Here is a 20,914-nt window from a genome sequence, read left to right on the forward strand (position 1 = left end):
ATCTCAACACACACACACACACACAACTTCCCCTCTCTGTCCACAGGTGGACAATACGCTGGGCTAGGAGCCAGGAGGACTCCCAGGCCCTGTCAACAGCCTGGCCAACTTGTCTAGAAAATTCTGTCAACACCAGATCCGTGTGTTTGGCCCTCATCACTGGCCTCAGTTTCCCCATTTGTCTCTTCAACCCTAGTTAACTGTGGAAGGAGCCTATTTCATCCCTGACGGGTGGGACTTGGTTTTAGGATGTTCGGGGTGTGGGGACGCCCGCCCCCCGCCCTGGGCCTAGGGGGGTCCAGAAGCCCCCACCCTAATCGGCTGCTGGGCTGGCGCGGGCCGCGTGGGGGAGGGGCGGGCGGAGGCGGGGCCGTGGGGCTCGGCGGGGGCCCCCACCCGCAGGCCGGGCGGCATTCCTGGGAGGCCGGCGCTCTGACGTGGACCCCAGGGCCGCGGGCGCGGCGCGGGGGGGCAGCGGCCCAGGGGCTTCTTAAACCCCCCGCCCGGGCCCGGGCCGCACTTCCCGAGCACCGCTCCGCCCCCGGAGGGAGAGAGAAAGAGTGAGCTAGCGAGCAAACCGACCGCGGCCGAGAAGCCCAGGCCAGAGCCCCGCCAGCCAAGGCGCGAGACAAGTTTGGAGAGAGCGCAGCGCAGCGCAGCGAGTCCCGCGGTCCCGCCCCGACAGCGCCCCGAAAGCACCCGCAGCCCGAGCCCCCCACCCCACCCCAGGCCTCACCGTCCCCGTCCCCCTCCCGCCAACATGATGAACAACAGTGGCTACTCGGATGCCGCCGGCCTCGGCCTGGGCGACGAGGCGGACGAGATGCCGTCCACCGAGAAGGACCTGGCCGAGGACGCGCCGTGGAAGAAGATCCAGCAGAACACGTTCACGCGCTGGTGCAACGAGCACCTCAAGTGCGTGGGCAAGCGCCTGACCGACCTGCAGCGCGACCTGAGCGACGGGCTGCGCCTCATCGCGCTCCTCGAGGTGCTCAGCCAGAAGCGCATGTACCGCAAGTTCCACCCGCGCCCCAACTTCCGCCAGATGAAGCTGGAGAACGTGTCCGTGGCCCTCGAGTTCCTGGAGCGCGAGCACATCAAGCTCGTGTCCATCGGTCAGTGCGGGCCACAAGGGCAGGGCCACGGCCCGGGAGCGGGTGGCCCGGGGGGGGGGGGCGAAGGGGACACAGGTGCCGGACGGACGTGCCGGGGAGAGCTGAGAGGAGCGCGGTGTGCATACAGGACAGTGGCCTGGTCTCTCCCCTCACTGGCCAGGCTCCCGGGACAGTGCCTTGACACTCCTCTTCAGAACCGCGCGCTTTGGTTAGCCCTTGAGTCCAGACCTTCCCGTTTAGGAGCCCTGAAGCTCCCCCACCCAACCCATGCGCCCGCACTGGTTCTCTTCCATCCGCCAGACCTTGTGCGTGCTTGACAGGACAAGGCCGGTGTCCATGGCTGATTGTTGGGGAGTGTCCCTTCCATCCAACAAATGGCTTCCCGGTCTCTCCACAAGGAGGAGCAGACTAAAGGCGGGTCTCATCCACCTCCCACGGCTCAGGGCTCTGAGGCCAAGGGGAGCTAGCTGGTGGGCCCCGCTGCTCCACCGGGGCCCTCTAGCAGGCATGTGCCCCGCAGCTGGGTTCGGGCCTGGCCAGAAAGCAGATCCCAGTCTCAGAAACCTAAAAAGGCGCTAAGCAATGGCAGGGAGCCTTAACCCCTGCTTGCCCTTCCCCTGCTTCACTTGCCGGGCTCTCGCTTGACCATGCCCTGCCCAGCCCACCCCTTGTGCCTGGGATTGGCTACAGCTAACTGCCCGGCGGCCGGGAGGGAGGGGAAGGCCGGGTGGAGGCCGGCCTGCCGAAGGGAGGAAGTCATTGAGTGTAACCAGATTTGGAAGGTGTGTCCGTGCTGGGTGGGGGTGGGGAGGCACTCCTGCCTGGGGAGACCAGAAGCCCAGAGTGGGCTGTGAGTGACAACTTCCCTGCCCCTCACCAGGGCTGCCCCACCGTCACCACCCAGCCCTCGGTGAGCTCCTAAGAGCCAGGCCCTGCTGTGATATACAGGAAAGACCCCCCCTCTCCCCCCAGTGCATCTTAGGGCCCCAGGAGGTGTGTTCCACATGGTCCCAGGCAGTCCCTCACCCACACCCACACAGAGGGTACCCCAGAGACTTCTCAACAGAATCTGAGGTCTGTCCACTCTCCTACTGTCCCCCCAGGGCCATCTCCATACCTCCTGAATTAGCAGCTGAGGTCAGTCGGGGGCCCTTGGCCCTATCCAGTCCCCTCCCTAGGCCTTACCTCCTCTTGCCCCACTACTGCCCCCCCCCTCCACACCCTGCTCGGCCTGGAAATAGCCCTGTCTCCGTGACACAGCAGTTGTCTCTGAGCTTTCCAGAAGGACAAGCCTGAGGGCAAGGGGTGGGGGAGGGGGCCCTGGTGTAGTGGGGCTGAGGGCTTGGAGAATGGGAGAGGGGGGTGGAAAGGATGGGAGGGGCCAGCTCTGGGGCTGCCACCCCCCTCTTCATCCCTTTCCACTCTGGAATTTGAAAGGCAGGACCGACGGTCCCAGGTGGGGTCTCCAGAGGAAAGCCTGAAGCCTCTGCAAGACGTGATAGGAAATGGCTCAGCCTCCCCTCGCGGCGGCGGGGGCCGGGCCCCTCTCCAGGCCTCATCCTTCCCCGGTGCACCTCTCCCCTCCCCCACGGCGCTGCCTGGCTCCAGCCCCCTCGGCTCAGCTGGGGAGGGGCCCGCTTCCAGTAGAGGGGGAGGGAAGCAGTCGATGCTGGGGGTGGGGGAGCTCCCTGGGTTCCCTCTGAGAGGCAGGGGGAGCTGGCTCTGTTTGGGCTGAGCGTCTCCTCGGGCTGACAGATAAGCTGTCAGCAGTTCAGCAGCAGGGCTGGGCTTGGGCTGGGGTACAGGATGATGTAAAGGGGCTGCCCTCAAGGAGCGGGCGTCATGCTTTCTCCCGTCCCCCTGGTTCCATTTAGTAGTGGCAAGGAGCCATCCAGGGGGGTTCCTGCAAGGCATTGTGTCAGGACTGAAACTGAGCATCTCGGCACCTGGGGGAGGGGGATATCTCAAAGACTCCCTGCTTGCCCTTCTAGAAGGGAAGGCAGAGCCTGGGCTGACGTGTTCTCCTGGAGGAAGGGTCTTCATCTACGTGGACAGAGCTGTGTGCCCTTCTCACCCCCAGCAACCCACACGGCCCCACCCCCACCCCCTCAGCTCCAAACAAAGAGGCCCACGAGGCAGCTCTGTCCTGCAGCTGTTCCCCAGTTGCCATTCCTTCTCCTGGAGCCAACAGTTGAGGGAGGGGCTGGAGGGGCCTGCAGCTGTCCCAGCACCTCCCTTGGCCCATCCCTCTCTCATTCCCCTCCACGGGATGGAGGGAGGGGGTGCAGGGAGGGGTGTTAGGGACTAGCTGTCTGTCTCCTCCTACCTATTTTGAGGTGTCCCTAGGCTTGGTGGGTGCTGCAAGGAAAGAAACTTCAGTTGAGCCCCCCTCCACCCCTGCCTGGCCCCCAAGGAGTAGAAGGTCATTGCTCCAAGGGTGGGACTCTGGGCCTGCCTCCTCCCTCCTCCCCAAGCCAGGGACCACTTGCTGTCTGGCCCAGGGCCAGTTGCTAGGGAGAAACCTCTCTTTCCAGCAAACATGAATGACCCTCACCACTCCTACCCCCTCCTAGCTCCGCAGCTTCAAGGGCTCCCTCCTAGGGCTCGGGGCTGCAGTTCACAAGAAGCACTTCTGAGTGTGAGCCTCAGCTTTGGCGGCACTGACAGTGTGGAGGCTGGGGCACTGGGGCATCCAGACTGTGTGAAAGTGTTGTGGGCCTGTGTTTGAGAGAGTGCAAAAGCACCAGGAGGCCGGGAGTGAGTGTGTCATGGAATCCAAGGGCTGCCAAACCATTGTGCTGCAGTGAAGCCAGGGGAAAGGGGAGGGCTGGGGAGCTGCTGGGGAAGGAAGGATGAATCAGTGGCAGGGTGGGGAGCCAGGGCCAGAGACCCAGCCCCAGGAGCCAGAGGGACAGAGATTCTCTCTCTCAAGACAGGTAGGGATAGTATAGAAGATGCCAGGGGCTCTCTAGGCCCTTGTCCCCTACCCCTCTTTCCCCCCTCCAAGATCTGGGGAAAGGGAGCAAGAAAAAAATGTGTAGGGAGTAATCCTCCATCCCTAGCCTCTCCCACTACTTCAGCAACATCAGTAAACAAGATTGAGGCTTCTGACCTCCCCCCAATATATATACTCTGTCTCCTAGATATAAAAAGAGAACTGGGCCTTTAAAATCTCCAGGAACCAAGTACTCCAAATCTTGAGTCTCAGTAGGCAGTGGGTGCTATCTCCCCTGTCTCTTGTGAGATCCCACCAACCCCATTTGCTCACCTGACTTCCAAACTTCTGGCAAGCATGCCTTGCCTGGCCTTTCTTCTCCCCTCCTAGAATACCCAGAAGCCCTCTGGCCTTCAGGGTAGACTGTAGATAGGACCAAGCTGGCCCTATTCCTTCAGCTTTCAAAATATTCTTTCACTTAACAACTTTTATTGAAACACGTGCTAAATTCTAGGTCCCAGTGCAGAAAGATAAAACTTAAGGAGCCAGGATGTAGCTCAGTAGCAAAACGCTTTCCTAGCAAGTGTAATGTCCTGGATCCATCCTCAGTACAAAACAAGAAAAGACATACACACACCCAAAAATACAATTAAATAAAAACCTCAGGGTCTACAGTGAAAGAAGCCACACTGAAACACAAATAAATAAAAATAAAATATACTGTATGATCCTATTTACAGAAAAGCCTAAAAAATACAAAACATAAGCACAGAGAGTAGTAGATATAGTGGCACACACTTGTAACCCAGTTATGTGAGAGGTGGAGATCAAGGGAGCGGCAGTTTGAGGATAGCCCAAGCCAGAAGCTAATAAGGCATCATCTTAACGAACAAACGGATAGTTTCATGCCTATAATTCTGCAAGTTTCAGCTGCACAGGTGGCATGTGTAGCTGGCTTTTGGTCCACATTGAACCCAGGAGATTCTAGCCAAAAGATAACAAAAGCAAGAAAGGGTTAGGTTATGTGGTTCAAATGGTAGAGTGCCTATCTAGCAAGCAGAAGGCTATGAATTCAAACTCAGGAAAGAAAGGAAGGAAGGAAACGAAAGAAAGAAAGAAAGAAAGAAAGAAAGAAAGAAAGAAAGAAAGAAAGAAAGAAAGAAAGAAAGAAGGAAGGAAACAGATCAGTTGTTATCTGGGACAGTGGGACAAGGAAGGCAGGAGGGGGAAATCAGGAAAGAGTATGTACAAGGAAATTTGGGCAGTGATGACTATGTCATTCTTCATTTGTGGTGATGGCTTTGTGAATATTTGCCTGTTATCAAAACTTATCCCATTTCAGCTTGTTTTATGTCAGTAAAACAGTTAAGAAAACAAGACAAAATAGTGTCTGCCCTAAGAGGCCTGCAGCCCAGAGGGGCCAAAGACTGAATCTTAGATAGACGGAAAACTTAAGCGCTGCAGTATAAGAACAGGTGTGTGTGCAGGAACATAGAGAGACGCAGCCTGGTTCTAAGGGGGAAACCAGACAAGACTTGGCATCTGAACCAAGGAGGGAGAGAATTTGGGAGGCAGAGAAGTGATTGGACTCTATAGAAGTAGGAGTCTGACCCTGGTGATCTAACCAAGGAACCTGCTTAGCTCAGGAGCTGGGCAGATGAAGATAGCACAAAGACACCCTCCTAATCTGGTTTGTTCCTTCCACTCTGCAGACAGCAAGGCCATCGTGGATGGGAACCTGAAGCTAATCTTGGGCCTGATCTGGACATTGATTCTGCACTACTCCATCTCTATGCCCATGTGGGAGGATGAGGATGATGAAGATGCCCGCAAACAGACACCCAAACAGCGTCTGCTTGGCTGGATCCAGAACAAGGTGCCCCAGCTACCCATCACCAACTTCAACCGTGACTGGCAGGATGGCAAGGCTCTGGGTGCACTGGTAGACAACTGTGCCCCTGGTGAGTAAGTCATCAGATACATCATGGAGACCTTAGCCAAGAAGGACTGTGGAGATGATCTGAAGATACTGAGGCTCGTGATTATTCCCAGGGCCTGGGCATTAGGATTATCTGTGGGGTTTGTTTGTCTTCCAGACAAGATTTCTTACTAGAGTCAGGCCTACCTGAAAGATGGGGCAATGTCCCCAGGAAAATCCTCATTTTACAGGCAAGGGCAGAGAAGTCCAGATCATACAGCCTGTATGGCAGGAGCCTTGACTCTCTGTTCCTTTGTTGTTGTTGTGAGGCTTGAACTCAGGGCTTGGGCACTGTCCCTGAGCTTTTTTTCTCAAGGCTAGCATTTTACCACTTTGAGCCGCAGTGCCACTTCTGACTCCCTGTTCATTAAGGCAAGAGAAAGGAGATGCATTGGGAATTGTAGCAAGAAGGCCTGGTGTTAGACCTAGAGAAGACTCTGTGAGACCCTGGGGCAGCCTAGAGAAAGGGTTGAGGCCTAGATGATGTAGTTTGAGGCAGCATGGTACTGTCCAATGACAGATGACATAGCCTCACCCTTTCTGGGTATAGGCCCTAACCTGGTTAGACTTGGAACCAGATCAGGACCCCAGGAAAAGTGAGCAGCATAGTCCAAAGCTCCAATCCATGTACAGATTTCTACCTCATTTCTTGAGATGTTTTCTGTCCAGAGCTGGTCAGCCCTGCCTAGGAGCTGTGGCCCTTAGAGGATCCTCCCCCGCCCTGGGGTCAGCTGGGGAGCAGGGGTGGGAGGTGGGGGCATGAAGCCTGGGAAGCATTCCCAGCTGCTGAGCCATTGCCCACAGCTGGTGTGGCTGCCAGCAGTGAGCTCAGCTGTTCCAGCCAGTCATGGAATCCAGTCTATGAGCCCCCCCACCAATAACACATCTCCCCCAAGCAGCTCTGGCCTGGACCAATCACCCTTGGAGCCTGAAACTCTTTCCCAGGTGATCTGGGGCTGCCTCAGCATCCTTCCTGCTAGGAGGCTGGGATCTTGATAGCTAAATAAGAGGACCCATCCAGTTTCAACTGGTCCTTTAAAGCCTCAGTTTCCCCAAGTGGGCAGCTAAGAAGACAGAGCAAGTCTTGTGCCCTAAGGTGGATGTAGCTGTGCTTAGATTGCTGGGACTTCAAGCAGCTGTGGGGAGGGGGGAGATTAGAAGTGTCTGTGGACCAGGGGCTCTGACCTCCTCTTCCCTCCACTGAATCAGCTGGCCTGAAGCAAAAGGGTCTTGGAAGGGATTTCTCATAGGGGCTTGATGTTAAGGGTCTATGCTGGGTCCTGTGCAGGCAGGAGGCTGGCTGGCAGGGCTAGTACCAGGCTGTGTCAGCTGAGACAGAAAGGCCTTATTGTTGGTGCTAGCGAGGGCTGCTGTGTCTCAACATAGGGGTGATTGGTTGCAATGTCAGGGGACAGAGGGAACCTGGCTGGGTAAGGGCCTAGAGCTTGCTGGAAAGGCTGTGAACCTGCAGCTTCGAGGGCTTTGGATGAGCCACTGTTCTGTGCTCTGGCTGGCTGCATGTCCTTACTGTTGTATCTAACTTTCTATTGTCTCTCAAGGTCTCTGCCCTGACTGGGAGGCCTGGGACCCAAACCAGCCCGTGCAGAACGCCCGGGAGGCCATGCAACAAGCAGATGACTGGCTCGGGGTGCCCCAGGTACACTGCATGAGGCACAGGACAGGAAGGGCAGGTTGGAAGGGGGTCTCTTAATGAGCCTGGCCAAGCTGCCAGTGGGACTGGGGCTGCTGAGGAGAGGGCACCCTGTGAGTATCATTTCTCTCTGTGACAGGTGATTGCCCCTGAGGAGATCGTGGATCCCAATGTGGATGAGCATTCAGTGATGACCTACCTGTCCCAGTTCCCCAAGGCCAAGCTCAAACCTGGTGCCCCTGTTCGCTCCAAGCAGCTGAATCCCAAGAAAGCCATCGCCTATGGGCCTGGTATGTGTTGTGCCCTGACGTCCTCCTGGGGTAGTGTGGCAGGTGTGGGATCCTGTGAGTAATCTAGGCTCTGCTTCTGCCCCTAGGCATTGAACCCCAGGGTAACACCGTGCTTCAGCCTGCCCACTTCACTGTGCAAACAGTGGATGCTGGGGTGGGTGAGGTGCTGGTCTACATTGAGGACCCTGAGGGCCACACCGAGGAGGTATGGAGAGGTCACTGAGGATAAAAGGATCTGTGTAGAAGTGGCCCTGCCAGAGGGCCTGGCGGGTCCAGGGCTTTGTTCTACAGTCACTCTGGCTTCCAATCTTTTTCTTTCCCAATAGGCAAAGGTGGTCCCCAACAATGACAAGGACCGCACATATGCCGTCTCCTATGTGCCCAAGGTTGCTGGGTTACACAAGGTATCTCCCTATAGCCCCTCCTGTTCTCCCTGCCCAACCCACACCCCACCCCTGCCAAGCATCCACCTCTCACCCTCCCTGGCTCTATTCTACCCCTTCACCCTCTCTCAGAACTGCTTTCCCTTAGAAGCTAACCTTTGACCCCCCACCCCCAGGTGACCGTGCTCTTCGCTGGACAGAATATTGAGCGTAGCCCCTTTGAAGTGAATGTGGGCATGGCCCTGGGAGATGCCAACAAGGTATCAGCTCGTGGGCCTGGCTTGGAACCAGTGGGAAATGTGGCCAATAAACCCACCTACTTTGATATCTACACTGCAGGTAAGGTGGGCCCCAGGGCGTGTGAGGGAGGCAGCCCCCCACAGTGAGGAGAGGGGTGGGTGGGCGTGGAGGTACGGAGAGGGTTGTGGCAGAGGTCCCAGGTAGAGGCTGGGTTATCTCAGGATGAGGGAATTCCATTGTGTGTCCAGAGTGGGTACTGCACAGCCTTTGTCCGTTGCAGGGGCTGGCACTGGTGATGTTGCTGTGGTGATCGTGGACCCGCAGGGCCGGCAGGACACAGTGGAGGTAGCCCTGGAGGACAAGGGCGACAGCACATTCCGCTGCACATACAGGCCTGTGATGGAGGGACCACACACGGTTCATGTGGCCTTTGCTGGTGCCCCCATCACCCGCAGTCCTTTCCCTGTCCATGTGGCTGAAGGTAAGGGCCATTCACCTTACCAATGCCAAACAGAGACTTGCCACCAAATTCTACATCTGAAGGTTGATGGGAAACATAGCAGTCCACAGCTAGAGGCGACCTACGAAGGGCTTGAGATAGGTGAAAGTTGGGCAGATTCAAGGGTCCCACCACACACATGCTGGAGGAGGCTGGAATGGTTAAGAGGAGGGTCAGGCAATCAGAAGGGGAACCACATGGAATGGTTGAGAGGGAAATGGTAGTGAGGAGAGCCCAGCCTGCTTGTCAGGCCCTCAGTTGGTGACCTCCTCCCCCACTGGTTCTCTTCCTGCTCTCAGTGCCCCTGCCACCACCCACTCCCTCCGTGCCCATCATCCACCAAGCCAAGAGAGTGGCGCCACGTTAGTACTCACCGGTGGAGGTGGGGCCAGGCATGGCCAGAGCTGACTGGCCTCACCTGTTCTGTGTAGCATGGCCCACGCGGTATGGGTGTGCTGCGCTCCATGGCACTCTGTGACAGGCCAGCGTCGTATGCTATTGCCTGTATTCTCTGGCAGCTCTGGTCTCCTTGCTGCTTGCCTGGTGATTTCTATGATACCATTTAGGTTCTATGTTACTGCCCGTGTTCCATGGCAGGCCTAGATCAACGTCATTGCCTGTTTCGTGGTGCCTTGTGGGTTTCATGCGATTTTACGTGTCCTATAGCAGGCTGAGATGCCCACTCTGCCTGCAACCCATGGCAGAATGGTTTCTGTGCATTGCCTGTGCTCAGTGTCAGGCTTCATGTGATGGGGTTGCTGGATGTCCTGTGGCATGACTGAGTTTCTGGAGTTGTTTTGGTGGCTCCGAGAAGGCCCAGTTGAATGTAGATGGATGGCCTTAGGTAAAAGGTCCTCGCTGTCTGTCTTAGTCCACTCAGCCCAGGCTCTGCCAGGCCTTCATCCCAAGTAGTGTCGGCAGTGACCTGGGGTCTTCAGCCAGCTCCTTGTTCAGTTTGGTCCCCAGCACAGGAGGGGACACAAGAGAGCACAGAGGATTGCATGAGGCCCGGGCCTGGGCCTGTGAGAGGTCAGGACTGCACAGTGAGGAGAATATGGATGAGGAGTGGAGACTTTAGTCTAGGTTCCTTCAGCATCCCTAACTTCCTCTCTCTTCTTCCCAGCCTGTAACCCCAATGCCTGCCGTGCCTCTGGGCGAGGCCTGCAGCCTAAAGGTGTACGGGTGAAAGAGGTGGCTGACTTTAAGGTGTTCACCAAGGGTGCCGGCAGTGGGGACCTCAAGGTCACAGTCAAGGGGCCAAGTGAGTGCCAGCGCCCAGGGCTGGGGGGACTGCGCAGTGGTTCTGACAACCTGAGGGCAAAGAAAAAAAGCATCCTCTCCTCAGAGCTCCAAAGAGATGCAGTGACCAGAGGCATCATGGATCTCAGACCATCTCTCTGCCTCAGTGTTCCAGGCTATACACTAAGACTTGCTGTCTCTGCCCCGTGTCCTGCATTGGCATGCTGTGTGGTCCCCACCCCAAGCTTCAGCTCTGCCCACTAGTAGCACTGCCCTCAGGTTGGTCTGGGTCCTAGAGGGTCCTCCAGGGGATGTTGATCTGTACCCCTCAATCTCCTCAGAGGGCACAGAGGAGCCGGTGAAGGTCCGGGAAGCTGGAGATGGTGTGTTTGAGTGTGAATATTACCCTGTGGTGCCTGGGAAATACGTGGTAACCATCATGTGGGGTGGCTATGCCATCCCCCGAAGGTAAGCACCATGCCTCCCACTTTCCCCCCCCTGCAAGGTCTTCCTGTCTGAGCCATGTCTGGGTGAGAGGAAGGGAGGTGGCTGCATGGAAGAGAGGAAGAGAGGAAGGTATCTATGGAAGGGGCGCTTTCTGACTCTGATGCCACCTTTCTCTTTGCTTCAGCCCCTTTGAAGTCCAGGTGAGCCCAGAGGCAGGAGCCCAGAAAGTACGGGCCTGGGGCCCTGGTTTAGAGACTGGCCAAGTGGGCAAGTCAGCTGACTTCGTGGTGGAGGCCATTGGCACAGAAGTGGGGACTCTGGGTAAGTGGCTCGGACGTGATGGAGGGATCCTGGAGAGTAGCTGGGGGCAGAGGATGCCAGTGCTAAGGGACATGTGGATGAGCAGGGAGAGTGACTATGTGGGGTGGGAGCTGGGGGAAAGATGAGGACCTGCCTGAGAATCCAAGCTGCCTCTGTGCCCTCTGAGCCTCTTCTCCCCACTACCTCAGGCTTCTCCATTGAGGGGCCATCACAGGCCAAGATTGAGTGTGATGACAAGGGTGATGGCTCCTGTGATGTGCGATACTGGCCCACGGAGCCTGGGGAGTACGCTGTGCATGTCATCTGTGACGACGAGGATATCCGTGACTCACCCTTCATCGCTCACATTCAGCCAGCCCCGCCAGATTGCTTCCCAGACAAGGTATGGTCCCAGTTTGTGCATATTGGCTGGGCTGGGTGGGGTGGGGTATGCTGGGCCTCTTTCTGGCCCCCAGCTTAGCCCTCTTCTCTGGACCTGTACAGGTGAAGGCCTTTGGGCCTGGGTTGGAACCCACTGGCTGCATTGTGGACAGGCCTGCTGAGTTCACCATTGATGCCCGGGCTGCAGGCAAGGGAGACCTGAAACTCTATGCCCAGGTGAGGTGCTGCCAGTCTCCACTGCCCCTCTGTTCCCCAGGGAGAGGCCTCCAGAAGGGAGATGATAATATCACAGAAAGAAAGGAGGACTGTTGGCTTACTGACAATAACCAAAACCCATTTTTGTACTAATAATTTGAAGTTGAAAGGTGATTTTGCCAAAGAGGACATTCATTTCCAGTCAGTTTCTAGGGGTCCATGGACCCCCTAGATATTAATGACCATATCATTATTCAACTTTAGGAACATTGGCTTAGCCCAGCTTCTCCCTGACCAGGCACATGACACTAGGCTAAAGGGTCCTGATGTCAGTGTGGGGGGGAGGGGGGAAATGCCAAAGGGGTTGGGGGGGAAGGGAAGAGATGTGGTATCTGGTGGGAAAGGAATGGTGCCCGCTGCCAGAGGCCAGCAGAGGGCGCCGTGAGACACTCTGAGGCCACTGCAGCCCTATAAACTGTTCTGGTGATGCCACAGGATGCAGATGGCTGCCCCATCGACATCAAGGTGATCCCCAATGGCGATGGCACTTTCCGCTGCTCCTATGTGCCCACCAAACCCATTAAGCACACCATCATCATCTCCTGGGGAGGTGTCAATGTACCCAAGAGCCCCTTCAGGGTGAGTCTTCCACACTTGACCTGTGCCCACTGCCAGGAGTCTCGGGGAGGCAGGACCCCAGGTAGCAGGTGTTGGCCATCCCTGGGCCCATTGCCACCCTTGCCCACCTTCCCGAGAGGCTGAGGCTGGGCTGAGTGGTATAGGGAGGGGAATGGGACTTGAGGGAGGCCTGCCATACTGAGCATCAACCCCTGCCCCCAGGTGAATGTGGGAGAAGGTAGTCACCCGGAGCGGGTGAAGGTATATGGTCCTGGTGTGGAGAAGACAGGCCTCAAGGCCAATGAGCCCACCTATTTCACAGTTGACTGCAGCGAGGCAGGGCAAGGTATGTATCTGTCCACCGGGTAGATTCTGGTGGGAGGGCTTGGACTCCACTCAAGGCTGTTTCTTGGGACATGGCTCAGAACTGTCTGGGGGGGGGGGGGTGTCACTCAGAGCCTCTGTCTGCCTTCTATCAGGTGATGTGAGCATTGGCATCAAGTGTGCCCCAGGCGTGGTGGGCCCTGCAGAGGCTGACATTGACTTCGACATTATCAAGAATGACAACGACACCTTCACAGTCAAGTACACGCCTCCAGGAGCCGGCCACTATACTATCATGGTGCTCTTTGCTAATCAGGTATCCCAGCCCTCAGCTATTGGTGCTCATGGGCCTATGCAGGAGGTGTTAGTGGCTTCAGGAACAAGATGGATGCTGATGGACCCCTTCCTATGTATGGGTGCTGTGCCACATATGATGCAAAAGGGGCTCTCTCAGAGGACCCCCGTTGTCCATACTGGGACCTTGGGCATCCCAACTAGCATGTAGCCCAGCACACAGGTGTGGCCCCCTAGGTAATGCCATGACCAATCCTTTTCTACATCAGGAGATCCCTGCCAGCCCCTTCCACATCAAGGTAGACCCGTCTCATGATGCCAGCAAGGTGAAGGCTGAGGGCCCTGGGCTGAACCGTACAGGTAGGTTTCTGAGAACCAGCATGAGTTTGGGGTTGGGCTTAGGTGGCCTCCAAGCCCTCACCACCATCTCTGGGTGGCCTCCTAGGTGTGGAAGTCGGGAAGCCCACTCATTTCACCGTGCTGACCAAGGGGGCTGGCAAGGCCAAGTTGGACGTGCACTTTGCCGGGGCAGCCAAAGGTGAGGCTGTGCGGGACTTTGAAATCATCGACAACCATGACTACTCCTACACTGTCAAGTACACTGCTGTCCAACAGGTGTGTCCTACTCTTGTAAGCCCTCTTGTATTCTGCTGACCCCTGAGCTAAGCATCCCTCATCCAGTCTCAAAGGTCCAGCTTTTGATCCTTGCCTTTTTCCCGCCATGGATTTTTCCTTGCCATGGATTGAGAGTGGGTAGGGTGGGGAAAGAGCACATGCAAACCAGTCCTAGGGCTTGAATTCAGGGCCTGGGCACTTGTTCCTGAACTATTTTGCTTGAAGCTAGCATTCTACCATTTGAGCCACATCTCCACTTAAGAGTCTCATAGACTTTCTTGCCCTGACTGTCTTTGGACCTCGATCCTCAGATCTCAGCCTCCTGAGTAGCTAGGATTATAGGTGTGAGCCACCAGCACCTAGCTTGTTGTGGATTTCTAAGCCTCAAGAGTTCATATTAGGGCTGGGAATCTGGGTAGAGTGCTTGCCTAGCATGCATGAAGCCCTGGGTTCGATTTCTCAGCACCACATTACCCAGAAAAAGCAAGAAGTGGTTCTGTGGCTCAAGTGGTAGAGTGCTAGCCTTGGGGAAAAAATTGACAGGGACTGTGCTCAGGCCCTGAGTGCATGCCCCGGGACTGGAAAAAAAAAAAAAAAAGAGTCCACCTTAGATACAATGCCAGAATGTATCTAAGCTATCCTGCTCTGGCTTTCTGTTGTACCCTATAGGGTAACATGGCAGTGACAGTGACTTACGGTGGAGACCCTGTTCCCAAAAGCCCCTTTGTGGTAAATGTGGCACCCCCACTGGACCTCAGCAAAGTCAAAGTTCAAGGCCTCAACAGCAGTAAGTAGGGTGAAAGCCAGTCCTAGAGGGTGAGGTGTGTGGGGTAGGAGGCTAGAGCCTCTGCCCATCCTGTCCCTTGCCCTCCACACAGAGGTGGCTGTGGGGCAGGAACAGGCATTCTCTGTGAACACACGAGGGGCTGGTGGCCAGGGACAGCTGGATGTACGAATGACCTCACCCTCTCGACGGCCAATCCCCTGCAAGCTGGAGCCAGGGGGTGGAGCTGAAGCCCAGGCTGTGCGCTACATGCCCCCTGAGGAGGGGCCCTACAAGGTGGATATCACCTATGATGGCCATCCAGTACCTGGCAGCCCCTTTGCTGTGGAAGGTGTTTTGCCTCCTGACCCCTCTAAGGTGAGCAGATAAGGACTGGTGAGAGCCAGGAGTCAGGGGCTGGTGTGGAAGATGGATAAATCATGGACAGAGGACAGAAGATTTAGGTGTATGGAGTGATCACAGCCAAGGACCTAGGTCAAGGACCATCCCCCACCCTAGGATCTGCCTTGGACATAACTCAGTTGTCTCCAGGTCTGGCTTAGATATCAGTCCTGAGCTTACATCCCAGGTCCACTCATGAGGACAGATTATTCCCTCTGTCCATCTCAGTGTCTTCACCTAAAGTTGTCAATTCTTATTTGTTTATTTACGTAGAACTAGGGTTTGGACTCAGGACCTGGTGCTTCCTAGGCAGGCACGTGAGCCACACCTCCAGCTAGAATTTATAATTCTACTCTCCTGCTCAAGGCTATTGTTCTACCACTTTGAACCACAGCTCCACTTCTGGCTTTGGTAGTTGATTAGAGATTAGAGTCTCATGGACTTTCCTGCCCAGGCTGGCTTTGTACCACAATCCTCAGATCTCAGCTTCCTGAGTAGCTAGGATTACAGGCGTGAGCCACCAGTACCTGGCTTAGAATTGTAAATTCTTAAGTCTCAGTAGTTGCTACAGCTGGATGCTTAGCTAGTTGAGAAGCCATGGAAGTGGGCAGTTGGGAGACCAGGTACAGGGAATTCACACTCTTGTCTCTCCCCCGCTAGGTCTGTGCTTATGGCCCTGGTCTCAAGGGAGGACTTGTAGGCACCCCAGCACCCTTTTCCATCGACACCAAAGGGGCTGGCACAGGAGGCCTGGGGTTAACCGTGGAGGGCCCCTGCGAGGCCAAAATCGAGTGCCAGGACAATGGCGATGGCTCCTGTGCTGTCAGCTACCTGCCCACAGAGCCGGGCGAGTACACCATCAACATCCTGTTTGCAGAAGCCCACATCCCTGGCTCACCGTTCAAGGCTACCATCAAGCCTGTGTTCGACCCAAGCAAGGTGCGGGCCAGTGGGCCAGGCCTAGAACGGGGCAAGGCTGGGGAGGCAGCCACGTTCACTGTGGACTGCTCTGAAGCGGGTGAGGCAGAGCTGACCATCGAGATCCTATCCGACGCCGGTGTCAAGGCCGAGGTGCTGATCCACAACAACGCCGATGGCACCTATCACATCACCTACAGCCCCGCCTTCCCGGGCACCTACACCATCACCATCAAATATGGCGGCCACCCCATACCCAAATTCCCCACCCGTGTTCATGTGCAGCCAGCTGTCGATACCAGTGGGGTCAAGGTCTCAGGGCCTGGTGTGGAGCCACATGGTAAGAGGGGAGGAAGAGGAGTAAGTGGTCATGATGTAGGTCAAGGAGCCATAGCCGGGGGAAGGGAAGCAAGGATGGGGGTTGAGTGAAGGGTGGGTTTGGGGGAGAGTAATTTGGAGATAAGAATCTCATGGACCTATCCACCCAGCCTGGCTTTGAATGGCAGTTCTCAAATCTCAGCCTCCTGATGAGCTAGGATTGCAGGCCTGAGCCACTGGTACTGGGCCAGTCCTGAGTCTTTAGTGGCCGAGACATCCCCCAAGATAGAGCAAAGGGGTCTAATAGCATCTGCAGATTGACCTCTGTTCTTGTGACAATATGGCATCTTGGGCATTTTCCCAATGAGATCCTTTCACTCATCTGCTTAAGAGTTCCCTGACTCAAGAAAGCTACTAGGGAGCAGAGGGGAAGCTTCAGGGTAGAGAAGGACTAGAGTCCAGTGATAGAGTGGCATTTGGCATTTGTGAGCTCCCTGCAGAGAGGCCAGTCTCTGGACGGGGATGGAGCTGCCCCTGAGGGCCCATAGCCTTGATGAAAGGGACAGACTGATGTGGGCAGAGGATTTCACCAGAAGGTGAGGGGAGCCAACAAGAGGCTGTGGGAACAGGCAAAAGCTCACCAGGTTGCAGCAAGTTAGCTGGGCCCCCTCAACAGCTGTGGGGGGCGGGAAGGCGTGGGTGAAGGCTGACACCCTGCTGAACACTCCTCCCAAATCCAGGTGTCCTGCGGGAGGTGACCACTGAGTTCACCGTGGACGCAAGGTCCCTCACAGCCACCGGTGGCAACCACGTGACAGCTCGTGTGCTCAACCCCTCGGGAGCTAAGACAGACACCTATGTGACAGACAACGGGGATGGCACCTACCGCGTGCAGTACACAGCCTATGAAGAGGGTGAGGTCACACAGGTCACACATGTGTACGTGGACGGGGGTAGTGAGGCCGATATGTTCCTTGACTGATGGCAGCCTTCTTCTAGGTGTGCATTTGGTGGAGGTGCTGTATGATGAGGTAGCTGTGCCCAAGAGCCCCTTCCGAGTGGGCGTGACTGAGGGCTGTGATCCCACCCGAGTCCGGGCCTTTGGGCCAGGCCTGGAGGGCGGCTTGGTCAACAAGGCCAACCGCTTCACTGTGGAAACCAGGTACCCTAGGCCTTGCCTAACCTTGACCTGGGGCTGTGGCCATTTTGACCTCCCCTCCTTGCCCTTTCTATTAGTCCTGTTTGTGCCTCACCTACTCTATTCTTTCCCAGAGACCAGACCTCTCTCAGTATCCCCAGATCCTCACTCCTCCTCAGATGCCCGCTCCCAGCAGCCTGCCCTCTATTTCCTTCCTATTCCCCAACTTCCTCCATCACCATTCACTGATCCTCACTGAACTGACAGGAGTGTCGTCTTACAGGGGAGCTGGCACTGGGGGCTTAGGCCTGGCCATTGAGGGCCCCTCGGAAGCCAAGATGTCCTGCAAGGACAACAAAGATGGCAGCTGCACTGTGGAGTACATCCCTTTCACCCCTGGCGACTATGACGTCAACATCACCTTTGGAGGGCGCCCCATCCCAGGTGCGCAGGGGAGGTGGGGCTCAAGGAAGGCAGGGAGCTTTGTAGGATGCCGGCTCCATGGGGGCCACTGAAGGGTGTGGAGATTCACAGAGCAGACATGGAGAGCAAGTGGGAGCAGGAGCCCAGACAGCAGAAAGAGGTCTAGCGGCTGATTCCTGGCCCAAAGGCAGGACCGTGGGTCTTGTGGATGTGATCTCAAAGACCCTTGTCTAGAGTACCAGACCTTGGTCACGCAAAGCTGCTGACTAGGTTCTGTCACTCAAGATAATCTAGGCTGCCACTGCCACTGGCCCGCTGGCTGCTCTCAGCTTGTGCCCATTCTGCAGAGTTCTCCCGCACCTATGCTCAAGCCACTGGGTACATCAAGTCTTCCGTTATAGAAGTTGGGTCCAGTCAAACTGGACATTTTCCCCTTGTCTAATTTGATGCCTTTTCCTTCTTTCACTCTTCCTTCCTTCCTTCTTTCCTTCTTCCTTCCTTCCTCCCTCCTTCCCTCTCTTCCTTCTTTCTTTCTTTCTTCCTTTCTTTCCTTCCTTCCTTTCTTTCTCTTTCTCTCTTCCTTCTTTCCCCTTTGTTCCTTCCTTCCTTCCTCCTTCCTTCCCTCCCTCCCTGCTTCCCTCCCTCCCTCCCCCTCTTCCTTCCTTCTCTCCTTCCTTCCTCTCTCTCTCTCTCTCTCTCTCTCTCCCTCTCTCTCTCTCTCTCTCTCTCTCTCTCTCTCTCTCTCTCTCTCTCTCTCTCTCTCTCTCTCTCTCTCTCTCTCTCTTTCCCTTGTGCTGCTACTGGGACTTGAGCTCAGGGCCTCCCACTCCTGCTTAGCTTTTTCTGCTCATGGCTGGCACTCTATAAACTTCAGCCATACCTCCGCTCTGGTTTTGGGATTTTTTTTTTTTTTTTTTTTTTTTGGATCCAGTCATGGGGTCTGAACTCTGGGCCTGGGCGCTGTCCCTCAGCTCTTCAGCTCAAAGCTAGCGCTTTACCACTGGAGCCACAGTGCCACTTCCGGCTTTCTTTTTGCTTATGTGGTGCTGAGGAATCGAACCCAGGGCCTCAGGCATGCAAGGCAAGCCCTCTACCACTGAGCCACCTTCCCAGCCCTGGTTTTTGGGATTTTTTGTTTTTGTTTTGTGGGGTTTATTTTCTGGCTAATTGTAGATAAGAATCTCTCAGATTTGTCTTCTTGGGCAGGCTTTGAATTTCATTCCTCAGGTTGCAGCCTTCTGAGCAGATTGATGTGAGCTTCCAGCACCCAGTCACATCTTTTCTATATCTATCAACTGCGATGTTAAAAACACATTTTCACCAGGCACTGTAGCAAATTCCTAAGCATAGTGGTGTGTTGGTCAGGTTTCCCTGTGGGCATCGTGTGGCAGGGAGGCTGCCTTCTCCTTGGATTCTCAGCTTTAGGGAGACCTTCCCAGGAAGGTGGGTAGAGGCTGACATTCTCTTCCTCACAGGGAGTCCATTCCGGGTGCCAGTGAAGGATGTGGTGGATCCTGGGAAAGTAAAGTGTTCCGGACCAGGGCTGGGGGCTGGCGTCAGAGCACGGGTACCCCAGACCTTCACAGTGGACTGCAGTCAAGCTGGCCGGGCCCCCTTGCAGGTGGCGGTGCTGGGCCCCACAGGTATGGGATGTCTGGGGAGGGGAGGGTGGGGTAGGGTGCCAGAAGAGTCTACTGACCCTGCTTCCCTTGCCCAGGTGTGGCTGAGCCTGTGGAGGTGCGTGATAATGGGGATGGCACCCACACTGTCAACTACACCCCTGCCACTGATGGACCCTACACAGTAGGTGTCAAGTACGCTGACCAGGAGGTGCCACGCAGGTGAGGACCAACATGGACTCCCAGGCTGAACTTGGAGTACTTCTGGGGCCATACCTGCAGGGCCACGTGAGGGATTAGGGAGAGCCCCTCCCACTATATATGAGTCTCTGCTCCTCCTGGAGGTGGCACAGCCCCAGGGGAGTTGACCTCAAAGTTACCACCTAGGCCTTGTGGGCAGGGATGGGAGGGGGAAAGCGGAGGAAAGCAAAGGAAGGGATGTCATTGCCCAAAGAAAGTAATGTACTCATTATCTGACTTACGAAATAGTAGCACCTCTGTACAACGCCCGAGTAATAACAATAAAATCATACTTTGTAAAGTGTAACTGGAAATCAGATGAAGACTTAAAAAAAATTAGCACCTAAGCAAAGTGCAGGGGCGTGAGAGCCTGCTGGACTTCTCAGGAATACACATTCTCCCTGGGAATAGAGAACGAATGTTCAGACTAGGTCAGAAGGGTCCTTGAGGGATGTTACCCAAGACTGAGGATAGCCCGGCTTCTGGCCTTCCTCCCAGCCTCTCACAGTCACCTCTCCTACCCAACTTCCCAACCCCAAACCCCAACCAACGTTCCCTCCTTTCTGTCTCTCAAGCCCTTTCAAGATCAAAGTGCTTCCAGCCCATGATGCCAGCAAGGTACGGGCTAGTGGCCCTGGCCTCAATGCCTCTGGCATCCCTGCCAGCCTGCCTGTGGAATTCACCATTGATGCTCGGGATGCTGGAGAAGGGCTTCTCACTGTCCAGATCCTGGTGAGTCCAGGGTCAACCCACCTCCAGGTCTGGCTCTGGGCCCAGACAGGTCTTGACCTCTTTCCCCCTTCTAGGACCCTGAGGGTAAACCCAAGAAAGCCAATATCCGAGACAATGGGGATGGCACATACACTGTGTCCTACCTGCCAGACATGAGTGGCCGATACACCATCACGATCAAGTATGGCGGCGATGAGATCCCCTACTCACCCTTCCGCATCCATGCCCTGCCCACTGGGGATGCCAGCAAGTGCCTTGTTACAGGTGAGCATCCACTTGCATCCCTAGCCTTCTCACCATCCGATCCCTTCAAAGTGCATCTAGTTCCCTAGTCCAGTCCCCAAAGGACTGCTGGCTAGAGAGCCTGTTCCCATCCCCGCTACCCATCCATGCCCATCCTGAGCCACACATGGTCTAACCCTCTTCTCTACTTTCAGTGTCCATTGGAGGCCATGGCCTGGGTGAGTGTCATCTTCTCTTCTGCTGTGGGGCTAGGGGACTAAAGGGGTAACTGCGGGGGGGGGGTAACTGCACAGGGCTGGACAATCCTCCATAGCCCCTGACCTGCCTTTCCCATGTGCCAGGTGCCTGCCTGGGCCCCCGAATCCAAATCGGAGAGGAGACCGTGATAACGGTGGATGCCAAGGCAGCAGGGAAGGGGAAGGTGACCTGCACAGTGTCTACACCAGATGGGGCAGAGCTGGATGTGGACGTGGTTGAGAACCATGATGGCACCTTTGACATCTACTACACAGCACCTGAGCCAGGGAAATACGTCATCACCATCCGCTTTGGGGGCGAGCACATCCCCAACAGTCCCTTCCACGTGCTGGTAA

General features: G+C 55.8%; 1 protein-coding gene across 2 annotated transcripts in view; it reads left to right on the plus strand.

Annotated features, from left to right (window-relative positions):
• The first annotated feature begins 536 nt into the window (after window positions 1–536).
• Window positions 537–20,914, plus strand: part of Flnc (filamin C) — a 30,356-nt gene continuing 9,978 nt past the window's right edge. For both annotated transcript variants that reach the window (XM_069996714.1, XM_069996716.1), the window contains exons 1-30: window positions 537–1,115; window positions 5,763–6,011; window positions 7,588–7,685; window positions 7,819–7,969; window positions 8,056–8,174; window positions 8,296–8,373; window positions 8,529–8,691; window positions 8,873–9,073; window positions 10,215–10,352; window positions 10,672–10,798; window positions 10,962–11,098; window positions 11,287–11,480; window positions 11,582–11,695; window positions 12,170–12,313; window positions 12,515–12,638; window positions 12,772–12,932; window positions 13,180–13,270; window positions 13,356–13,525; window positions 14,195–14,312; window positions 14,404–14,666; window positions 15,351–15,948; window positions 16,667–16,840; window positions 16,926–17,088; window positions 17,348–17,508; window positions 18,963–19,130; window positions 19,205–19,328; window positions 19,922–20,078; window positions 20,153–20,342; window positions 20,516–20,539; window positions 20,663–20,910. In XM_069996714.1, the coding sequence (XP_069852815.1) occupies window positions 761–1,115; window positions 5,763–6,011; window positions 7,588–7,685; window positions 7,819–7,969; window positions 8,056–8,174; window positions 8,296–8,373; window positions 8,529–8,691; window positions 8,873–9,073; window positions 10,215–10,352; window positions 10,672–10,798; window positions 10,962–11,098; window positions 11,287–11,480; window positions 11,582–11,695; window positions 12,170–12,313; window positions 12,515–12,638; window positions 12,772–12,932; window positions 13,180–13,270; window positions 13,356–13,525; window positions 14,195–14,312; window positions 14,404–14,666; window positions 15,351–15,948; window positions 16,667–16,840; window positions 16,926–17,088; window positions 17,348–17,508; window positions 18,963–19,130; window positions 19,205–19,328; window positions 19,922–20,078; window positions 20,153–20,342; window positions 20,516–20,539; window positions 20,663–20,910 (5,202 nt within the window). In that variant the 5' untranslated portion in view covers window positions 537–760. The remainder of the gene's footprint in view (window positions 1,116–5,762; window positions 6,012–7,587; window positions 7,686–7,818; window positions 7,970–8,055; window positions 8,175–8,295; window positions 8,374–8,528; window positions 8,692–8,872; window positions 9,074–10,214; window positions 10,353–10,671; window positions 10,799–10,961; window positions 11,099–11,286; window positions 11,481–11,581; window positions 11,696–12,169; window positions 12,314–12,514; window positions 12,639–12,771; window positions 12,933–13,179; window positions 13,271–13,355; window positions 13,526–14,194; window positions 14,313–14,403; window positions 14,667–15,350; window positions 15,949–16,666; window positions 16,841–16,925; window positions 17,089–17,347; window positions 17,509–18,962; window positions 19,131–19,204; window positions 19,329–19,921; window positions 20,079–20,152; window positions 20,343–20,515; window positions 20,540–20,662; window positions 20,911–20,914) is intronic.

The sequence above is a fragment of the Dipodomys merriami genome, unplaced genomic scaffold, assembly GCF_024711535.1.
Source record: "Dipodomys merriami isolate MVZ:Mamm:240054 unplaced genomic scaffold, mDipMer1.0.p SCAF_5, whole genome shotgun sequence".
Classification (NCBI taxonomy): Eukaryota; Metazoa; Chordata; class Mammalia; order Rodentia; family Heteromyidae; genus Dipodomys; species Dipodomys merriami.